This window comes from Epinephelus moara, chromosome 9 (assembly GCF_006386435.1).
Source record: "Epinephelus moara isolate mb chromosome 9, YSFRI_EMoa_1.0, whole genome shotgun sequence".
NCBI lineage: Eukaryota > Metazoa > Chordata > Actinopteri > Perciformes > Serranidae > Epinephelus > Epinephelus moara.
Genome location: NC_065514.1, coordinates 19,660,128 through 19,682,460, shown reverse-complemented (window position 1 = coordinate 19,682,460; position 22,333 = coordinate 19,660,128). Strand labels below are relative to the sequence as shown.

Below are 22,333 nucleotides of genomic sequence, written 5' to 3'. Positions count from 1 at the left end.
ATATGCAGGGAGTGCTGATGAGGAGCAGCTGTGTGCACAGGTGAGTGGAGTTGTCTTGATGAGGGTGGCGTGGCTGGCAGGTAGAGTGGAAAAACAGGGAGAGCAGTGGAGCGAAATGCAGGCTGTGACAGACTTTTGGTGTCACTTGGGCCACAAACATCCGTCTCCTGGGTTAAAGTCCTGTGTTTGTCAACCCAGATGGGTTTACACTGGACTAAATTAAAAGCCTGGTGTGTCCAAAGGGTGCCTTGTGCAGTGTTATCAGACGCCTAGGGCATGACAAAGTGTCAGCAGTGACGACCTGGGAATAAAAACTGGTTCAATGTACGCATGAAGTCTTTAGAGTGGCATATATCGTCTCTTATATTAAGGTTATGTATCTCTTTTACAGGTTTCTCACTGTCATGGAAAACCTGGAAAGGTCATGGAATTTCACAGTCGCATTTTCCAGGCCTGGAAAAGTCATGGAATTAGTAAAAATCACTGAAAGTTTTGGAAAACTAGTAGAATTTTACCGTTTGTAATTAAGTTGATTGTTACAGTAATCTTCCAGGAATAACCTTCCATGTAATGTAACATAACGGCAAATTTATTTTCTGTGAGTTAGCTGTTGACATAACATAGCTCTAATGTGTGTCAGCTTAGGGGTGCACTATATATCATTTCAGCATTTACACTGCAATGCGTAATAGTCGCATCAAAGGACGTGCAATGTCAAGTAGGGTATATTAACTCAAACAACTTATTTGATGCTTGATACAAATAGAAAACTTGCCCAGTTGTCATTTTTCCATGCCTCACGCTTTTAGAGGTTATGTGTATATGTGACGCAGTGTGACGGTGTTTGTTATGGGAAGGGAGACTCTTCTGCATATGTGTGTACAGATAAGTATCGTTCCCAGGCTAGCAAGTGCAGCAATCACAGAATTAATCATGTGTCCTTGAAAAATAATGGAAAAGTGTTTACATTTTGTCCATGAAAATGTGTGGGAACCCTGCCTTCAAAATGCACATATTTTGAGACCTGAATGCTGCATTAGACTTTAGAAAACTGACTTCAAAATGTTAATAGCCTCAAAGGACAACCTTGCAAAGCAACAGTAGCTGCTGCAGTGGAGATCCTTTGACACCAAACAAGCTAAACTGAACTGACAGAAGCTGGGCCTTTCATCCAAATGAAAAAAAAAAAAAAAAAAAAAAAACCATGGCTGTAGTCCTTTCTGTTTGTGCCAACATAAAAACAGTTCATAGAAGAGACTGAATCGTCTCCTGCCATTACTACATGACACTGTGTAGCCGTACAGTGGCTCAGATGAGGAGCAGAAAACGGAATTTAGCCTATCTCACATAAAAGGTTTCACTAAATTTAAATGGGCAAATAAAAATGCAGCAGTTTATGATAAAGTTTGCATGTGGCATGGATGATCTGAGGAGGACATTAAACTCATCACAGTCAGTAAGTGGATCATTTTCTGTCTTTACTTGTGCCAGCTTCTACAATCTACAGTGATAATTTTGCTCCAAAATGATCCTTTAACACTAAACTAAAGTTAAAACAGAAAGAAAGAGAGAAAGAAAGAAAGAAAGAAAGAAAGAAAGAAAGAAAGAAAAGAAAGAAAGAAAAAGGTTAAGTCACTTAGGCATTATGTAAATGTGCATGTAACCCATCTGCCTGCAGGTGAAGCACCTCTCAGGCTTCAGATGCATGGCTGTGTGTTTTGCTGTGGACTGTGCGCGCTCTGCTGTCGGTGCTGTATGGCAGCGGATCACTGCTGCAGAATGGAGACATGAGAAAACAGCGCTGTGCTTTTTTAAATCACATCGCAGCTGTCGAGAAACTTTATTTATTTTTTCCTCTTCCTACAATTACCAATTTTACCTCGTGTAGATATTTGATCATAAGTTATGGAAGTAGCTCCAACATTTCTGTTCCTGCTGTGCGGTCTGCGCGTTTCTCTGGCGGCTGAGTGGGAGTTTGAGGACACTAATTTTACCTACCTCGGTGATGCAATCGATTACAAGGATCCCTGTAAAGCTGGTACAGTGACTTTATCTTCTCTAAGAATTTATTTATCTTTTGCATTTTATTTTAGTGTATATGTAGCCTAATGTGTGTTTAGCCAGTATCCCTATAGGCCCTGATCACTGTGAGCTAAAACATGTTTAAAGTTAAATTCAGCCTTAATGATTGTGATGTAAGGACAGTTGCCAAGTTAATAGGCTCATGTGAACATTTGCTAATAATTAATAGTTAATTAACCATTAAGTAACAATAAAGTCCTAACCTGCATGAACTGCATTACTTTCATAGTAAGACTTATTTTCTTCATGTGTTACTGTCCCACTATATTTACTTGCTCCTTCCTTTCCATGCAGACCATCTGTTTAATATTGGCTTACTAGTAAAGTAAAACAAATGTGATCATAGTTGAGACAAATTTCCTTAAGTCAACAGCTCTCAAATAATGTTTAAGTTCTAGGTGTTTGCAGAAGTAAAACCACACTATGAAAATATTAAATTACAGGTACATGTCCTGTAACTTTGAAGACATAGAGGTGTTAGAGGATAAGCAGCAAAATGCACTCAAGTATCATAAATAAAAGTACTTAATATGTGACATTAGGCCCCTTTTATGTTGCTGTATTAAATCATTTTGTTATTATAATGCATTTAGTTGCATTCTAATGTTTAAGTTGAGGTATAGATAATTTAAGCTATGTGGTAATTTCATTTTCAGCAAGTTTATGAGCTAATATTGATCTTCACAATGTTGTAATAACTACAGATGTCAAATAAATGGAGTGGAGTATTTGCACTTGAAATGTTGTGAAGTAGAATTAGATCAAATAGCTTTAAATGCATGTATTCAGGTGAACCTTACACAAGAACCTTAAAACTGTGCTTAGGTGCCGTTTTTGAGTAGCCTAAATGTGTTCAGTGACGTGTTTCAAGATGAAGGGATCATACAGTTTAAAACAAGTTTCACATTTCTGTCTGAAAAACAATCTAATGAGAAAAAGAACATTCGATTAAACATATTGTATAGACAATAAATGCAGGATACTGATGACATTTCAAACATGCATCATGGATTAAATGTCAGATCTAAATGAACTGGCATGAAGCTGTCTCTGATGTATCTGCCATGCCTTTGCAACCAGTCTTCTCCAGTGTTAAAGAATGTACAACTTTCTTTTTTCCGTCATCGTACATGCCAAACAATTACTTTGGTTATTAGGATGGGCTCCAGTTGGTTGGGGTTCCTTTTCTCTTGTGACTTCTGAAACTTCCAAAACACACCACTCTTCTCCTCCGAGGCAGTTGCCTGGAGACTAGAGGTCATTGAGGCCGTGCCAGCGCAGTCCTCGGCTGGACGCCGGTGAAATCCCTCTGGCTTCAGGGCATGGGGTGCACACTGCAGGGGTGACAGTCATTTACAGTCACCCTTTGCATGAGTGAATTCACTTCAAAGGCCGACACAGGGCCCGCTACGTCTTTTCATTTGGACTTTCAAAGGTTGTTACATCACATGGGCAAATGAGGTATTTAATGGGAGCGACTCTAGCGAGCTGCTCTGCTCGACTTGTACAACGTGGGATCCTGATTTATACATGAGGTCGTAATAATGGAAATGAATTGCTAAGCCCGTAAAGGGAACATAAAACTTGGTCAGAATGTGTGTGTGATGTCACCTACCATAATTTTCAGAATGAGCTTTTTAAAACCTGGATTTAGGTTTATCAGTCAGTGTCAAATCTTAATTTGAGCTTCAGAATTAGCTACTGACCTCCGTTTTGTGGTTTGACTTTGTATTGTAAGGCAGAGGTTGAAGGTTTTCCCGCTCACTTCAACACATTTTGTCGGAGTCACCAACCCAACTTTCCATCCCAGGCTATCATTCCTGCTCTTCACATGTCTGATTTCTTAGGATTGCTCCTTTTTGTCTCCCAATCTTCAGCTGTGAAGGCTGAATTATCTGAAAGGATGCATCTTTTTCAGCACATACAGTACTGAGTGGCAACTCAAGCTATTAAATTATAGCACTTCACCACTTATGTCTTCCAGTTTCTGTGCTATCACATTAAATCCTGCAGTATCAGTGGTGGAGAAGTATTAAGATCCTTTACTTGAATAAAATACGTAGCACAACACCATAATAATACTCAATTACAAGTAAAAGTCCTTCATTTAAAATCTAATACCAGTAAAAGTAAGTATTATGAGACATACAAACATATTTTATTATCAATGAGTTTATGATTCTGAGCAAATTGTAATTACAAACCACTAAAATTAGTTATTGAAGTTTTGGATTTACTTATATAAAGAGTTTTGTCTGATGTGATCTATAACAGAGGAACACATTAGGGGAACACATTATCACTGATGTGCAATACTGTTATGTGTAGTATGTGTTTTTATGTTTTTATGGTGTATGTTTAATTTTGTCTAGACTATTATTGTAAGGCAGCAATACTTGTGCAGCTTACTGTATCGTATCATATAGATCATCACAGTTCATTACACTGAACATCAGTTTGATTATATAATAACTTTGCTTATAAATTTGCCATATCGTGATTTATATTATTACTGGAAAATATTGATTTCAAGTATCAACCAGCCCATTTGATAAAATAAAGCTTAAGCAGCATTTTAAAGTGGAAATGGACAGTTTTCTTTGCTTTCACTTATAGTTAAGAAGTAAATGTTGATTGCACAATGTCATGGCTACAGAATAATGACACAATGGCATTTAGATTAGTTCCCTACATGCCTCACTTTCAATATTAAACTCTGTCTGCCACTGGGGACGGTCTCCCATAGAAATGAAGGCTTAGTTTACAGCACAAGGAAGTGTGTCAACCTTTCCACAACCAAAACAGAAAGGGTAGCTTTTTGTTTTCCCCTATCTGTAACTATTCCCACTTATCAAAGAGGATCAGTATAAGTTCTCTGCAGTTACAATCCCAAGTAGCAGAGATGGTGGATGGTACAACAACTGAAGTAACCCACCTCCCCACAACTGTTGAGCATAGATATTCTTATGTGTTCACTCGTGCCTTTTTATGTGTTTGTACTTGCTGTACAACTAATTGTCCTCTAGGGACAAAATAAATTTGAAGCTGGAGTTGAAGTTAAAAACAAAGTGTATCTTGTGTTGTTGGTAGTTGCCCCGAGGAAAACAGAAAGCAATCCAGTTGTCTTTGTGACAATGACGCCAACAATATTAGTATTTGGTAATGAAATAAACTAACTGTTTTTGAGTACAGGATCTGAGTAAATTAACTTCCACCACTGGCAGTAATGCGCCGTATGTCTGGAAGCATACCACAAATCAGTGGTCAATAATGCAAATCAGTGGTTAATGATACCAAAGATGATCTTGAATGACCCTTAAACCCCCATTTTTAAAATTTCAGTTTGGTGTCAAAGGGCAAAATCAGTTCATGATTGTGATCGTTCTTTCTATGGCAATTTAATGTCCTGTAGAAAAGATGAAGTCTGAGACTGACATCATGATGTTGTTAAACATAATCTGGGCCTCGTACAAAAGATAAGACTCATGTTTGGGAACTCCATGCTGCTAAACACACACTAAACAAACAAACAGTGTTCTTGGAGTGCTCACTAAATAATCATGATCCAGACTAATGGTCACAAGTGATTCATTTTAGACAACAATGAGTTTCCTCCCTACAGACTCCTCTACAGGTGAAGACATGCAGTTTGTTTAATCTATATGCTGTTCAGAGATGCAGTACTTCATGTTATCAGGCATAAGGTCATTGCTCCGACGTAGAGGACCTCACTCCTGGGTTAATGAATTGCTGAGCATGAGTATGGAAACATACCCCTGCTTACTGACCAAGGCACTGTACTACAGCAGAGTCAGAGTTGTGTACATTTGGGAAAAACACAACCATCCAGACGTCGCCTGTAGGCCTTTCATTCATATTAAGCTCCAACAGTTGGTCTTTCATTCTTTGCAGTTATTTTTACTGTAGGTCACCATTTGAGTAGCTAAGTCTAGCACAGTGTCATTACAGTCCTGTAATGTATTCAGGTCACATCTTTATTCTTTAAAATGACACAGTAGTTGGACAGTTCTCTAATATGTCTCAGTTTGTGTTGGGGAGGTGTGTTTGCTGATCAAACAGACACACTGAGTCCAGTTCAGGAGCTCGTTTTAGAACAGAGATATGCACTTATAGGACAGACAGACACAGCATAGCATGCAGTGGGCTTTGGCTCCTGTTTGCAGGTGAAAAGTTTAGTGAAATTCAGAGATAAAGTTTAAATACCAGCTGAAACTGGCTCTCTGTGTGCAGTGCAAATAATTTAACTGGAGTTCTACTTTTTTAAGTTCAATTTTCAGATTAAGGTTTCTATTTACAGAACACTACTGAAAGAAATTGTTGGATATTTTGGGAAAGACGTTCTCTTGCCAAGCTTTGGATAAGAATGCCAATGCTAATATACAGCTACAGCCAGCAGATGGTTATCTTAGCTTAGCATTAAGGCTAGCAGCAGGGGTGACCAGTTAGCTCGGCTCTGTCCAAAGGTTAAAAACCTTTACAGCTCACTGATTCACAGTTTTATATCTTATTTATTTTAGCTCTGCTCACAACCATCCATAAATCCACAGCATGTTTTTACCTTCTGGGTTTTGTATGTATAAAACAAAGGAGATAACATGTTAATTAGTGAGCTGCAGATGTGCTGCCACAAAAAATGTTGGCACTGTATGTTTTTGTTTTTTATTTGTAGGTTATGTAGCAGACATTTTAAAACTCTTATGTTTCAACAATGCTGTGGTCAATGTGTGGTTAGGTTTAGGCACAAAACCACTTGGTTGTGGTGAGGAAAAAATTGGGGGTTTTTTTGGCTTAAAATACATGGTTCTAGGAGGACAATCCCTGCTAGAAGCATGACAGGTGCCTACATGGCAATACATGGCTAAATTATAATCGGTTGTTGATTGGTTTTCAGCAGTGGTCTGGAGTGGTCCACAGCTAGGCAGGCATCTCACTTAGGTGACAATCCGGGTCCATGTCATTGGTCCGACAGCCCATTGGTCCGACATCCCATTAGTCCGACGGTCTGCGGCGCTGAACGGCTCCCGGTGGGCGTATTTCTACCTTGATGGTGCGCCGCGACCGGCTCTGGGTCAGCTGGGAAAGGCTTGAGGCAAAGCAGGCTCACAGCTTATGTGTTTGTCACTTTCTTTTTCATTTTAACCCACACCATGATCTTTTCCTAACCCTAACCAAGTGGTTTTTGTGCCTAAACCTAACCAGACCTTAACCACAGGGCATCATGATGATTTCGGAACAACGGGACTTCGGAAAAATGAGTTTAATATGGTCGGAACAATGGGATGTCGAACCAATGGGCAGTTCCCGACAATCCATCCACCATCCCCTCCACCTCGGCATGACATTAACTACATCACTTCACATTGATATGTGTATGAAATGTGCAAAAGTAATGTATTCATGGTTTGTATAAATGTACAATGCCAACATTTTCTACTGGTGACCAGGCTGGGATTTATAAGGAGCCAAGCTAGCTGTTTGTGTTTCTAGTCTTTAAGCTAAGCTAAGCTAGCCATCTGCCAGCTGCAGCTTCATATTAAACAAACATATCAATATATTGTTTTATTTTGATCATAATGTCATCTGTATGTATGTATTATGTATCTGTTCGCCTCAGCTGCCTTTTGGGGAGATATTGCCCTCGATGAAGATGACCTCCGCATGTTCAAAGAGGCCCCTGGACAGCACACTGTCCAGACTAACCACACAGACTCAGGTATCAAAGCAGGAACAGTTCTGACTGCCTGTTCAAATAAAAAGATGAGGAACGCTGATTTTCTTTTTTCTTTTTTTTTTTTTTTAACAGATAACAGTTCCACCACCAATGACAGCGTCAGGAGTAAGAGAGCTGTGGACAGACAGAGTCTCCATCGTCGGAGGAGAGCGGCCACCTCCAGACCTGAGCGAGTGTGGCCAGATGGCATCATCCCATATGTGATCAGTGGGAATTTTACTGGTGAGCTCTGAATGCAAACAGTAAATTACTCACATATTCTTACAGGGGGAGTTTTCTGCTACATACAGCCAGCATGTGTTGGTTGCGGTTTTGACATTCTGAAGCTGTCAAAGTGTAATTTCTTTTCAGGCAGTCAGAGAGCCATTTTCCGTCAGGCGATGCGTCACTGGGAGAAACACACTTGTGTGACATTCATAGAGAGAACGACTGAAGAAAGCTACATTGTTTTCACCTACAGACCTTGTGGGTGAGTTGGCCATTAACCATTTTTAAATCATGTATTTTGTTAAAGTTTAGTTGGGGGGTTTTTCTATCATGCTGTTGTGTTCTAAAAATTTAGACTGATTTTGTCTCTACTGTGCAAGACAGTCATTGATTTCCATTCATTCTTATATGATGTGAAAGTCACAGTGTGTTTGGCTCCTTATATACAATATATAAACTACCTGCCAACTTGCAAACACATTGTGGTATGGCAACGTATCCTCCTACAAGGGTTCATATCTTACGAATTACCGCCCCACAAATGGTGTTGTGACATTACTTACTTTACATAACTTGTGCTTAACACCAAGGTTAGGCGAGAAACGTTAGGTAGATTAGATTTAGGGAAAAGAAACATGGTGACAACGTACCTGAAAGTTCACTTGGTTTCACATAGGACACAAACACTGGTCTCCTTGGACAAAGTCCTGTGTTTGTTTGACACATCCACCACCCCAACCTCCCTCATTATGTGGACTTTCACTCTTTATACTACTTTCTTCTTAACTCCCAACAGTTCATTGGTTATGTGATCACAGCCTTCCCAATTAGATGGGTTATCTATGAATTCGGGTGCATTACTTTTTGGAAGTATACATACGAACAGTACATTAGAACAGCCTTGGAACGGCCATTTAATATTCATAAATAGCAAACAGTAGGTGTCTGTACTGCAGGAGCTTCAGGATGTGGAACTAAACAGTGTCGCCCCCTGCAGGTGTTGCTCTTACGTAGGGAGGAGAGGTGGCGGCCCTCAGGCCATCTCCATCGGAAAGAACTGTGACAAGTTTGGCATTGTGGTGCATGAACTCGGCCACGTCATCGGCTTCTGGCATGAACACACACGTCCGGACCGTGACGAGCATGTAAGCATCATCAGAGACAACATCCAAGCAGGTACTGTTGTTGAAAAGAGTGTGAAAACGTGTGTGTGCTCACCGACCCTCCAGATGTTTCACCATTCATTCAGTCCACTGATTATGTGTATATGATTAGGACAGGAGTATAACTTCCTGAAGATGGAGCCAGGCGAGGTCGACTCACTTGGGGAGGTGTACGACTTTGGCAGCATCATGCATTATGCACGGAATACATTTTCCAGGTTGGCTTTTTGGTGCTTTCTTATGCATTTCCTTCCTGAAGTTAGTTTTTGTGTTAAAGCGACTGCAAGGATTTCATCACTTTAATTTCCCAGGTGTCATTTATTTTCAGCTCTACCCTGGTTTACATTAACAGGCCATTAAACAGCTCCGCTGGGGCAGTTGCTGGACTCAAGAGCCTAACTGTTGAGCATTCGGTGATTCACTCTGTCCATCCTGCCTGTATGTTTTAACTGGCAACATAAAGTGCACCAGCCTGCTTCTCAAACCAGGCCATCACCAGCACCACCTTACCTCCGACAGTCAGCTATTAAACTCCTGTACATTTCTGAAGTTTAGAGAAATGACTGTTTTTACGTGTTAGTTGCACAGTATTTAATCAAGAGTTTCTGGTCATTTGACCTTCCTAACTGTCCCTAATATCATGCTGCATCATCAGCGGAGCTACTACAGTGACCTGGTGTTTGTCCCTTCATTCAGCTCTGCTAAACAAGCTCCATAGGAAACCTCGGGGGATTTGATCCTTTATTGTCACAGAAATGGTTTCACACTAGTCTCCTTTTCATTTCTGTCTCGTGCATGTTGTTGCCCCGTTGCTTTTCTCTGTGCTTTGGTTTTTTACCTCCATCGCCGCTTTGCCGGTCTGGGTCATGGAGGCGAGCCAAGCTAAATAAAGGCCTGGCAGTTCAGGCTTTGTTGAACAATTTGGGCTGGAGTGGCCTTTTTCTCTGGCATTCAGGAGCGGGCTCCACTGAGCCGGCTGGCACCGTCGAAAGGCCCCATTCAGAGTGCTCTGTTTGCACATGCCTGTCATTCATGGGTGCATCACCATGGGAACTGTGCAAGAGTGAGCTCCAAACCCAGTGAGAGATTATCAGAATCAATAAAGTATCAAGGTGTTGAACAGGAGTCGGATCGAGAAAAAAAATCACGCTAATCTGTCTGTCAATGTGAGCTTCTGAAAAACACATTTTCTCATCAGGCTTCATGTGCTGTAAATGATTTTTGAATTATTACTTTTTTTTTATCTTCTCTGATCTCTTTTGATTTCATGTTTGTGATATGAAACAGAGGAATCTTCTTGGACACGATCTTGCCCCGTTATGATGTTAATGGAGTCAGGCCACCTATTGGACAGAGGACCAGGCTTAGCAAAGGGGACATAGCACAAGCCCGCAAACTCTACAAGTGTGCAAGTAAGCTGCATTATATATGTAGAAAATATAGTCACCCAATCTTACTTTTATCATTTTCAAAGTCAATGACATATTACACATCATGACTGGATGTGAGCTAAGCAGTTAAAAATCTCCCATGTTCTTCTATCTGGGGCTTTAATGTTATGTCTTCGCTCTGTTGTTGTATAACCATGTGTATGTGATGGTGTCTGGTTCTTAAAGGGTGTGGGGAGAGCCTGCAGGAGAGCACTGGAAACTTCTCTTCTCCTGGTTTTCCGAACGGCTACTCAGCGTATGCTCACTGCGTCTGGAGGATTTCTGTCACTCCTGGAGAGAAGGTTAGTGATGGCAAATACGTGGGAGTATTAACTCAAGAAGAGCTACACAGTTAACCAAATTTATCAAATTACTGATTTAATGAATGCCAGTTACTCATATCACAATTTTCAGTAAATGAAATATCCCGAGACTGTCTGGACTTTTTAAAGCAGGGGTGTCAAACTCATTTTATGTCATAGGCCACATACAGCCCAGTTTGATCTCCAGTGGGCCGGACCAGTAAAACCATTGCATAAAACCTGTAAATAACAGCANTAGCAGTGACTGGTCAATACCGACATAAAGCGAGTTACAATAGTCCAGACGTGAGGTTATAAAAGCATGGATTACGTCATAGGCCACATACAGCCCAGTATGATCTCCAGTGGGCCGGACCAGTAAAACCATTGCATAAAACCTGTAAATAACAGCACCTCCAAATGTTTCCCTTTCTTTTAGTGTAAAGAAGTACAAGCTCATTTTGAAAACAATCATATGTCTGTTTTTTAGCATTCAGTCAGTCTACTACTCACTGTCACTACATGTGCATTTTCCATGTATGTCCTGTTGTTTGCAGTGATGCTAACATCACCACACCAAACTAAGGTGGCAGCTATTAGGAAGCAGGTTAAGTTATCCCTGCCTTATAAACTTTTTACAAATCAAAAGTTTTGGTACAGCCTCCTCAATCAGGTTTCAACAATATTGTTTTAAGATAGAAGTCTGATACAGATTCATTTGTAGCCTACTGAAGCTGCTTATTGACAACATTTTGCACAATGTCTAATATGTAAGGGTTAATCCATTAGTAGGTGTGTTCCAAACGGTTTTAATGCACGACGTGGGGGCGAAGAACTACCCGACACGCAGCAGAGGCTAGATGCCTCCGCGAATTGCATTAAAACCGTTTGGAACACACCTACTAGTGGATTAACCCGCTTATACCATGGTCATTTGCCAAGAATACAGGAATAAAAGGATTCAACAACTTTTGGTGAAAGTTTTGTACTCAAAATCAGTTATAAAGTTTAGCCGAACTATGTGTGCATTAAAGGGTTTTAACACGTACCTGCCGACCAAATCAGAAAAGAGTATTCACCCAGACCATGGTATAACTCTGAATAAGACCACAATAAGTATATTGTTGATTTAGAGATTTGTATTTTGGTCCAAGTGAAAAAGTTTCTGCAGCAACATTTTACATATTCAGTGTTTAACTTGCTCCTGAAACCTGGCACCTCTTAGCCTTCTCAAGTGCACCAATATAAGGTGTGCAGAGTCATCTAGTGGGCCAGACTGGACCCTTTGGCAGTGGCCAGTTTTGGCCCACGGGCCGTATGTTTGACACCCCTGCTTTATAGGGACAATGAGGGTAGCGATAAATGGACTTCATTTGTATAGCGCCGTTCTAATCTTCCAACCATTTGAAATGCTTTTACACTGCATGCCTCACACATTCATACACTGGTGGCCGAGGCTACCATACAAGGTGCCACCTGGTACTCATTTAAACATTCACACACATTCACACACAGATGGCACACAATTTAGGATCCAGTATCTTGCCTAAGGATACTTCGGACATACAGACTGCAGGAGCCAATAATGTAGCCACTGAACTTCCGGTTAGTGGATGACCCGCTGTACCTCCTGAGCCACAGCTGCCCCGATTTGTCGCTCAGGAACTGTCCTGAGGGAAAGTTTGGAGTAGCTCCACTGATAGCTCACCTAGCACCACTGATAGTGTTACAGCCCAGCTGAGGAGGACGCCATTAATGTTTACATCTTGCGCTGTCATGAGCAGGAGCTTCTAGTCCATGAGTAGATGCACGCTTCCTTCTGCGCAGTGATACAGTTAGTGTGTGTAGTTTGGTAGAGAGAAAATAGTTCCTACATGAAACTGCTCACAACAGTGACACTTTGAGCACCACAAGACAAGTGCCATTTAGTTTCCTTATATTAGACTTAGAAGTTAACAAAACTTAGAAGTAACAAAAAGAGGAAAATGGTGTGTTTATTAATATTCCAACTGTTGTGAATCATATGAATAAAGATAGATGTCAAATCTTGATGCCAGATTTTTTCTGTAAGGCTCTGCCCTCCATGTGTGTCTTCTGTCTTATAGATTGTTCTGAATTTTACCGCCATGGACCTCTTCAGGAGTCACTTGTGTTGGTACGACCACGTGGAGGTCCGTGACGGGTTCTGGAGAAAAGCTCCTCTGAAAGGTCTATAACTTTGATTTACAGTGGAGCTCCTCTCCTGCCACTGAGTGTCATCTATAAACCTGTCGTTAGACTGATACAGTGTCATGATGACTGTGTTATATACTCAGTAGCAAACACTGTGAAATAGTTACTGACAGACACTGCCATTATTTTTTTATGTGCTTTGGCAGGCCGTTTTTGTGGAGACACACTTCCAGATTCAATCATCTCAACCGACAGTCGGCTTTGGATTGAGTTCAGAAGCAGCAGCAGCTGGGTGGGCAAAGGCTTTTCAGCAGTCTATGAAGGTGCAACACTGATGATATGTGGATTTTAATGTGCACTTTTATATGCAGCATCCTCAGCAGTTACAGCAGATTTTACAGGTTTTACACTTCCTTTTCACTGTATAATGTCAACTGAAGGTAGAAATATAGAACAATCTCTGGATGAAACAAATCACTTCTCACCTCCTGTGCAGCCATCTGTGGGGGAGAGGTGAAGCGGGACAGCGGCCAGATCCAGTCCCCCAATTATCCTGATGACTACCAGTCCAACAAAGTGTGTGTGTGGAGAATTACAGTAGAGGAGGGATTCGATGTTGGCCTCTCCTTTCAGTCATTTGAGGTAAAAGCACTTTTGCTGTTACTGTTTACATATTAAGAAAATGAGGAAATGACTCCAGGAAAATTGGCCAAACTGTGAGAATGCTTCACACATCTTCACAAATCAGGTAGCTTGGAACTTTATTTTTGTTAGCCCTCACTTTTGTTTTACTTGCGAACTTCCTCAAAAGGAAGTAGGCCTGTTTAATCATCACTATCATCTGCTGTAAAATCTTTTCACAAACTTCACTGTCCTTGCTTCCACTGCAGATTGAGAGACATGACAGTTGTGCCTACGACTACGTTGAGGTGAGGGATGGCAGTTCAGAGAGCAGCCCGCTGCTCGGCCGTTTCTGTGGCTACAACAAACCAGACGACATCAAGAGCAGCTCCAACCAGCTCTGGCTGAAGTTTGTGTCTGACGGCTCGGTCAACAAAGCCGGGTTTGCAGCCAACTTTTTTAAAGGTGAGAAGCTCATGTTGGTCACAAGCTGCCAGAAATAAAAAGAATTCCTGGTTTAATTTTGCCGATTTTCCTTTGACAGAGATGGACGAGTGCTCCAGGCCTGACAACGGTCACTGCGAGCAGCGCTGTCTGAACACACTGGGCAGCTACAGATGTGCTTGTGACCCTGGATATGAGCTGGCAGCTGACAGACGCAGCTGTGAGAGTGAGTGTAGAGCACGACCATACACACTAAACCTGCAAGCTAGTTCAGACAGTCAGCTTGAGTCTGCCATTACACTCGGATGGCATACCACTCTCACTGCAACATAATGTATGTCCAACACACCTTTTCGATCATGGTGTAGTACTTCCCGTGAAAATTTGACATTTTGGGAAATACACTTTCTGGAGGAGGGTAAATTGAGAAGATCCTCTTACGTGTAGTGCTATTTATCAGTCTAGATTGTTTTGGTGTGAGTTGTTGAGTTCTGGAGAACCGTAGAGACATCTGCCTTCTCTCAAATATAATGGGACTTAGATGGCACTTGGCTTGTGATGGTCAAGAAGGAAATACATTGTTGTCAGCAGTTTCATGTAGGAACTTTTCTTTTCTGACCAAAATACACCTGTCAACCTTATTACAGCACAGAAGGAAGTGTGCATCTACTCATGGACGAGGATCTCGTGTAAATATTAATGGCGCCCTTCACAGCTGGGCTGTAATGTTACCTAGCTCAGTGGTGCTAGGTGAGCTATCAGTAGATGCATGGTTCCTTCTGCACAGTGATACAGTTGATGGGTGTAATTCAGTAGAAAGAAAATAGTTCTTACATGAAACTGCTCACAACAAGGTCTGTGGATTATCTTGAGTGACGAGGTCATGATTTCTGGAAAGAGACATTGCTGTTGAGTTTATCAAATGCATTTTTTGGGTAGCTTGAGCTCCACAAGCTGAGTGCCATCTAGTCATCTACATCTCTACAGTCGATATCTCCATCACTCTGCAACTCACACCAAAATAATGTAGATCAATAAGTAGCACCACAGTTAAGAGGAAAAAAATGTTTTTGAGTTCAGGGTGAACTCTACCTTTAAAGTTTGGAAATAGGGGGAACAGCTGGCCTGGCTGCATCCAAGCATGATAAAATCCACCTATCAGCAGATGTTTCAGTCTTTGTGTTAAGCTAAGCTAACTACCTAACCACTGACATTTAATTCCACTTGAGTTCGTTCATCCTCAGGTTCATTCAACAGCTAAAATAGGCCCAATAAACAGGCTCTAGGTATGTTTGAGTTCCTACAACAACAACAACAAATAAAAAAGCTCAGACAGGCCTGGGGACTGCAGCTGGGAAGTATCAACGTAGACCATGAAGTTAAAAATCTTTTTGTAATCAGATAGATAAATGACAAAAAAAAAATTATATAGGACATTTAACTTTTACAAGTGCTGCTCATACAGGCATAACAAACAGGTGTATTCTGGGAAGAAGGTCTTATCTCTTTTTGCACAGTCGAGACCCAATTCTCTGGTAGTCTCTCTTCCACCACAAGAGGGCAGTACTCACTTACTGTAACTTCTTATGAGCCTCAACAGTCTATTGCAACACTGTTTTGATTAATCTGAACAGAACAAGAAGGGAAAACATTTCAACTCAGAACAATGTGGTGCTTTCCATTTTGTAGAAAGACAGAACATTTATCCTGCAACCTTTGATCACCAGTGATTCAGTACCACAGTTCTATTACTTTGATTTTATTTGGGTATTACTTTATTTCTTGATGTTTCTTGGTAATAAACAACATGGAAATTAAGAAATCATCTTTTTCTGCAATTAAATGATCAAATAAAAGGTTCAAGAATTCACAAATTCACACAATTGGGTGATTTGATTTATGTTATGCAAGTGTTTTTCTCTCACACTTCTACCACTAAAATCAGAATGCTCTCCCACCACCAGCAGCTGCCTGTGGCGGGTTCATCACCAAACTGAATGGCTCCCTCACCACCCCCGGGTGGCCCAAAGAATACCCACCCAACAAGAACTGTGTGTGGCAGCTGGTGGCACCCATTCAGTATCGCATCACTCTTGTGTTCGATGTGTTTGAGACCGAAGGGAACGATGTAAGTGATGTTTTTACTGTAGCCTTTCTGCAGATGTTTCATCAGATAACCTGCGAAAATCATGCTAATTTCACAGGCCAATCCTTTGTCCTCTGTAGTAAGTAAAATGTTCTAGTGTTTACCATCAGGTGTGTAAGTATGATTATGTGGAGGTGCGCAGTGGGCTGAGTTCAGACTCAGAGCTTCATGGGAAGTTCTGTGGAACGGAGAAACCCGAGGTCATCACCTCCCTGCACAACAACATGAGGATCGAGTTCAAGTCTGATAACACCGTCTCCAAGAGAGGCTTCAAGGCTCATTTCTTCTCTGGTGAGTCTCAAAGAGTGAAGTTATTCCGAAAGTACTGAGGAGGGAAACAGTGAGGAAGCATTACATAATGTCCAGACCTGGTACAGTGAGAAGGGCAAAACCATAAATTGACTCCAATAACAAAGCAGGCAGCTGTCTTCAGTCTCGAACACCAGAACTGAGGCAGTGTGGTTCGATTCTTTGAGAAGCTTGGATTTAATTTTGCACAATTTAATACTATAGGAGCGTGCTTGGTGTTTAAGTGAGATAAATCTCTTAATTTTACACTCAGCATCACATTCACATTTTGCATTATTCACATGTAATCTTATTTTAAACTTTAAAGCAAGCCCAGTGTTTGTTTTTTTCCTAATAAGTATTGTAGTGAATATTTCATTGCATAGAAAAAAAAGCTTTTTCACAAAATGATATGGAGAGCACTTAATGCCACAACAGCTTAAATGAATGTGTTCTATTTAATCAGACCACAGATGGCAATACATTTCCTGCTGGACTGCTTCTAATTGAAATAAATATTGATAGCTCATCTCAATATCCATGTGGGAATATCTCATTTACTCCTTATTTTAAAATTAAAAGTTGTGAAAAGGCCTGCTCACATGTTTTTTATTAGGTATTTGTTCACTGTTGACAGCACAAAACCAGATTAGATTGATAAGTGGGAATGCAAGTTGTGGATATTTGACAACCCTCTATTTTGGCCTGTGGATGTGGAGAAGTGAGCTCTTCAGAAACACTAACACGGGGCTCTAACCCAAGAGATGTTTTGCTGATAGCTGACCCAGGGTTGTGGCTCTTGCGTGTTTCATACTGCAGATTCTTCCTCCTTGAGAAACACATAAGCCTTTGTGTCCACACTCAGCAGTAGTTCTGGGCCTAAAATGTTAACTCAGTATATTCTGAAAGTTTTCTGCAGCCCACTGTGTCACAGATTCACATGTTGTGAATTAAAATTCTTCAAACATCCCAACAGATATAGACGAGTGCTCAAAGGAAAACGGAGGCTGCCAGCATGAATGTGTGAACACCTTCGGGAGCTACAGCTGTCAGTGCCGCAGCGGCTTCATGCTGCATGATAACAAGCACGACTGCAAGGAAGGTACAGTAAGTGTATCTGCTGTCCACTCAAAGTATTTCACCATTGGAGAGATGGTCTTTTGATAAAACTGGGCTGTCTGTGCAGTAAAAAGAGGCAAATACTTTTGAAATTGGTGCCACATGACCAGAGAACACAGAGAAAAGGGGCGGTGGCATTTTGCCCGAAAGGGAGAAAACCTACAACTACCAGAATGCACTGCGCCGCACCGGACCAATAGGCGCTCCCACTGGCAGGATAACATAACGCGAACTTGGCAGTTTGACAGAATAGCGGTGCTGGTAACAAATTATCTTGTATTACAGTTAAACGCTAAGTTAAAACATGTTTTTGAAAACATTTGAGGGGCGAGAAATAAGCAACGCGGTAACAGAATCAGGATTACATTTGCTCAGCACTGCTTAGTTTTAGCATTTGAAGGGAGTTTGGTTTGAGTTTCAAAGAGTGGACCGGGTCTGTCTCTTCATCCACTTCTGTACTCTTTGTGTCCATGGTGGTAGCATGTGTGGCAGTATGAAAATCCTGAAACACAGCCTGTAGTTTGAGTAACAGCCCAAGAGCCAGCAAAATGTTTTGCATCATCCGGCAGAGTTTCGCTGGAAGAGGAAGAAGGAAGATCTAGGGACTGGTTAGATGGAGGGAAGTTTACCATAGTTCATTTACAAATACTACTCACATTGTCATGATACAAAGCTGGCTGAAAATTGGTGAAGTATCCTTTTAAAGGTTCAGTTCACCCAAATTACATAAAGTCTAAAATTTATTATTTATATTTGAGTGTTTGATTCTTCACCTTTTTCATCCAGTCCTTTGAATTTCTAACCCCGCCCTGGCCTCATGAGAATCCGCCAACACCTGCCGCGACCATTTGAGGCTGGATATAAAATCATGAGGGGATAGAGACTGGGGCGTTCAATCTTCTTACTTTGTTTGATATGTCTTATTTTTACAGTACTGTAGCTACATGGATTTTCTATGTGTGGATGGTGTATGAAAATAATGAACGTAGCTACCATGACGTCACCCATTACTTTGTTGATTCCTGTCTTGAAACCTTGAGTTTGGAAATTTGATCGTTGCCATCTTGGATATTTGGAGCCAGAAGTGACCATATTTGAATGAGAAGGGGCTAGCTGCTAGCTTGGTTAGCGTGGTGTATTTGCGGTCATGGTAACTGTGATAATGCTAATGCTAATTTTTGCCAACAAAAAACATGCTTAAAACCCCTAAAGCAAAATATATTTACCAGAAAAACTAAACATCAGAGTCCTTGGAGGGTCTTTTAGTAAAACCAAACACAATACAAGAATTTTTGAGGTGACCAAAATTTTGCAGTGAAATGAAATCATGAAATCATCTGGAGTTACGTTATGGCACCATTTTGCTGTTGCTGCGACGGACAGCATGTCAGCACTCATCTGTCACTTAAAGCAGCCATGCCCCTTAATTATGCATATATTTTATGCCTTACAGAGTTTAAACAAATGAGCTGTAAAAAAAAATCACCCACCCTACAGTTGTCATGAATGGGGAAAAAAAGCTATAGAGACAGAAACCGTTTTTTGTACCAGGCTGTAAACATGTTTATTTGTGCTGTGAAGTTGGGCATTATAATGTGGGGTCTGTAGGGATGTGACTCACTTTTGGAGCCAGCCTCAAGTGGCCGTTCAAGAAACTGCAGTTTTTGGCTTCATTTTTCAGCCCTGAATGTTTCCGCTTGGGAACTAGCCTACATAAAGCTAGCTCATTGTCTCACTTATTGTCTCTCCAAGTCACAATGAAATCTGTTTCCTCAGTCATGTTTGAAAAGTTTTAGTTTTGCTTTCATTATCCTTTATATTTGACGGATGCCTATTTAAAGGAAAAATTCCCCAGAGATCATTTCCTTCAAAGAGTAGGAAATGACCTCCCAGTGATGCAGCTCTTATTGTTTTGTCCTGAAGTCATTTTGCTTTGTCTTTCAGCGGGCTGTGATCATGCTGTAAACACTGTGTCAGGGACAATGAGCAGCCCCAACTGGCCTGATAGGTATCCCAGCAAGAAGGCCTGCACCTGGTCTCTGACCACGACCCCAGGCCATCGTATCAAACTCGTATGCCATTGGATGTTTTTTCTTTTTTCATTGAAACTTTACATCATGACCCAAATTAAAAATTGAAAAGCAACTTATTAAAGGTGATTCATAGCTTTCTAAAATGACTTTCAGGTTTTCAATGAGATCGACATGGAGGCTCATCTGGAGTGCGCTTATGACCATCTGGAGATCTACGACGGGCGAGACACGCGTGCCCCCAGTCTCGGACGCTTCTGTGGCACCAAAAAGCCTTCTCCAGTCATCTCCAGTGGCAACAAAATGTTCCTGCGTTTTTTCTCAGACAACTCAGTGCAGAAGAGAGGCTTTGAGGCTTCATACAGAGCAGGTGGGCACAGCAACTGTGGCTTTCCCAAAAAAGCCTGGAAAATGAGTACAATGGCACTCTGGAGAAAGAATAGACTACCAAAAACGTGACATTTCGACTATTGGTTTGTTTTCTGCCGTGTTTAGAAAGCTGCATTCTTCCCTCATTTTTACGAGTTCCTCTTTTTGACCCTCTAATTTTGTGGTTGTGAATTCCCAGAATGTGGAGGAAGTCTGAAAGCCGAGGTCAAGACAAAAGATCTCTACTCTCATGCCCAGTTTGGAGATAACAACTACCCCAGTGGCTCCGACTGTCTGTGGGTGGTCTCTGCTGAGAAGGGTTATGGAGTGGAGATCATCTTCCAAGTGTTTGAGATCGAGGAGGAAGCAGACTGCGGGTATGATTACGTGGAGCTGTATGACGGTGCTGACATCAAGTCTCCGAGGCTGGGACGATACTGTGGATCTGGGGTAAGGCTAAAAATATCAGTCTGCTGTAGTAAACACTGTTTAAATTACTCCTCAAAAACCCTCTTTTTTTGTCTCTCTTTTCCTCAGGTTCCAGAGGAAGTCTACTCAGCTGGGGACGCCATCCTTTTAAAGTTTCACTCAGACGACAGCATCAATAAAAAAGGCTTTCATGTACGCTACACAAGCACAAAGTTCCAGGACACGTTACACGCAAGCAAGTGACTCTCTGAAACTACCCCCAAACCTAAATGGAGACTTCACCCCTAACATTTGGTCGGACACACCCATCTCCAGGCGAGGAGTGGATGCATGGATTCACACCACAAACACCAACCCGCATACTTTACATTCACATCTGTTAGACAGAGTGAAGCCATGCAGACAAAATTGCACCTTTGCTCCTCCTCATTATATAGCTATATAGGATGAAAGGCGAGGACTAGTTTGCAGTGATAATTTCGAGTAAACAAGTAAAATGAGCTGATCACGTCATAGCACTTTGTTGAGATATAAAATGTATATATTGTGATATAGTTTTCTTGTTTTTTAATCAAAATATCGACTGTGTCACTTTTTTACTGTCTGGGGTTGAAAGTTCACTTCTAATGAATGTAATGCACTTTGTTGTATTATATCACTGGACAAATGCACATTATAATAATAATAATGAGGATGGAGGATGAAGAACATCTAAGCTTAGTTTTATTTTCCTTAAATCAGACTTGGTCTGTTATTTAAGTTTTCTGACCTGCCTTTGATTTACTTTAGTGATGTTTATGAGTTTCATTCCCTCACAGTATATTTTGAGTGGGGTTTCTGTGCTGTATATTCTCTTGCAACACTCAGCAGTACAGCATGATAACAGATAAAATTATTTTCACTTTACATCTCAGACTACTTGCTGATCAGGAAACATTTTCTACACTGACCTCAATCAGCAACTTAAAGATGGGGTAGGCAGTTTTATTTTGGCGTCACTGGGCGAACGTTCCTTAACAGCCTTTCAGCATATTGTAATTCAACTGCACTAAAAGAGAACTAATCTTCTGCACCTCCTCCTCCTCCACTTCTGCTCTGTCTTCAGACTTTAGACAATCTAGCCCATGAGGGGAGACTTTGGCCAATCACAAGTCATTTCAGAGCGAGGGTGTGTGCACGTCCTTTCAGGGAAAGCCCGATTGAATGGTGGAAAGTCCTGCAGGAAAAAGTTGCTATTCCAGCATTGGCAACAACTGCCTACACTTCAAAGCAACCCAGAAAGGAGGATGGACTTACCAAAAATACAGTGAAGTGTCAGTGAAGTGTTTCAGAGATGGAGAGGACATTTTGCTAATAGTTTAGCCTTATTGGTGTAGTGGTTAGCATTGTCACATCATAGCAAGAGGGTTTCTAGTTCAAACCTGGGGTGGGGGAACCACTCTGTGCAACGTTTGCATGTTCTCCCTGTGTCAGCGTGGGTTTTCTCTGGGTATTCCAGCTTCCTCCCACAGTCCAAAGACATGCGGGTTAATTGGTGACTCTAAATTGCCCGTAGGTGTGAATGTGAGTGTGAATGGTTGTCTGTCTCTATGTGTCAGCCCTGTGATAGTCTGGTGACCTGTCCAGGGTGTACCCCGCCTCTCACCCACTGTCAGCTGGGATAGGCTCCAATGAATTTGAGTTGCTACAACCTATGCCCGAAGGTTTGTTTTCAGAGTTGCTGCCCACGCTGCTTCCAGGAATGAAGTCCTACAGCAGCAGCGAGCAAGGCGGACAGAC

The 22,333-nt window shown here is 41.3% G+C and overlaps 1 protein-coding gene across 3 annotated transcripts; it reads left to right on the top strand.

Annotated features, from left to right (window-relative positions):
- Positions 1-1,714: 1,714 nt before the first annotated feature.
- Positions 1,715-21,460, top strand: LOC126395357 (bone morphogenetic protein 1-like). 3 transcript variants are annotated; one of them, XM_050052760.1, is made up of 20 exons: positions 1,716-2,038; positions 7,718-7,816; positions 7,907-8,056; positions 8,186-8,303; positions 9,039-9,217; positions 9,317-9,422; positions 10,492-10,616; positions 10,821-10,936; positions 13,042-13,144; positions 13,315-13,431; positions 13,605-13,750; positions 13,999-14,194; positions 14,274-14,399; positions 16,141-16,301; positions 16,430-16,610; positions 17,584-17,709; positions 19,671-19,798; positions 19,913-20,126; positions 20,325-20,575; positions 20,663-21,460. In XM_050052760.1, exons 1-20 carry the CDS (start codon positions 1,906-1,908, stop codon positions 20,795-20,797), a joined length of 2,910 nt encoding a protein of 969 aa, XP_049908717.1. In that variant the 5' UTR covers positions 1,716-1,905; the 3' UTR covers positions 20,798-21,460. The 3 variants fall into 3 exon arrangements, with proteins under 3 accessions (XP_049908715.1, XP_049908717.1, XP_049908716.1); XM_050052759.1 differs by having other exon boundaries at positions 16,138-16,301; XM_050052758.1 differs by having other exon boundaries at positions 1,715-2,038; positions 7,718-8,056.
- Positions 21,461-22,333: the final 873 nt, after the last annotated feature.

Excerpts from the sequence above, each read along its gene's own strand:
- LOC126395357 (XM_050052758.1), top strand. The coding sequence starts at position 1,906 with ATGGAAGTAGCTCCAACATTTCTGTTCCTGCTGTGCGGTCTGCGCGTT. Across the intron at positions 10,617-10,820 it reads CAAACTCTACAAGTGTGCAA|GGTGTGGGGAGAGCCTGCAG; the intron begins GTAAGCTGCATT and ends TGGTTCTTAAAG. Across the intron at positions 17,710-19,670 it reads CAAGCACGACTGCAAGGAAG|CGGGCTGTGATCATGCTGTA; the intron begins GTACAGTAAGTG and ends TTTGTCTTTCAG.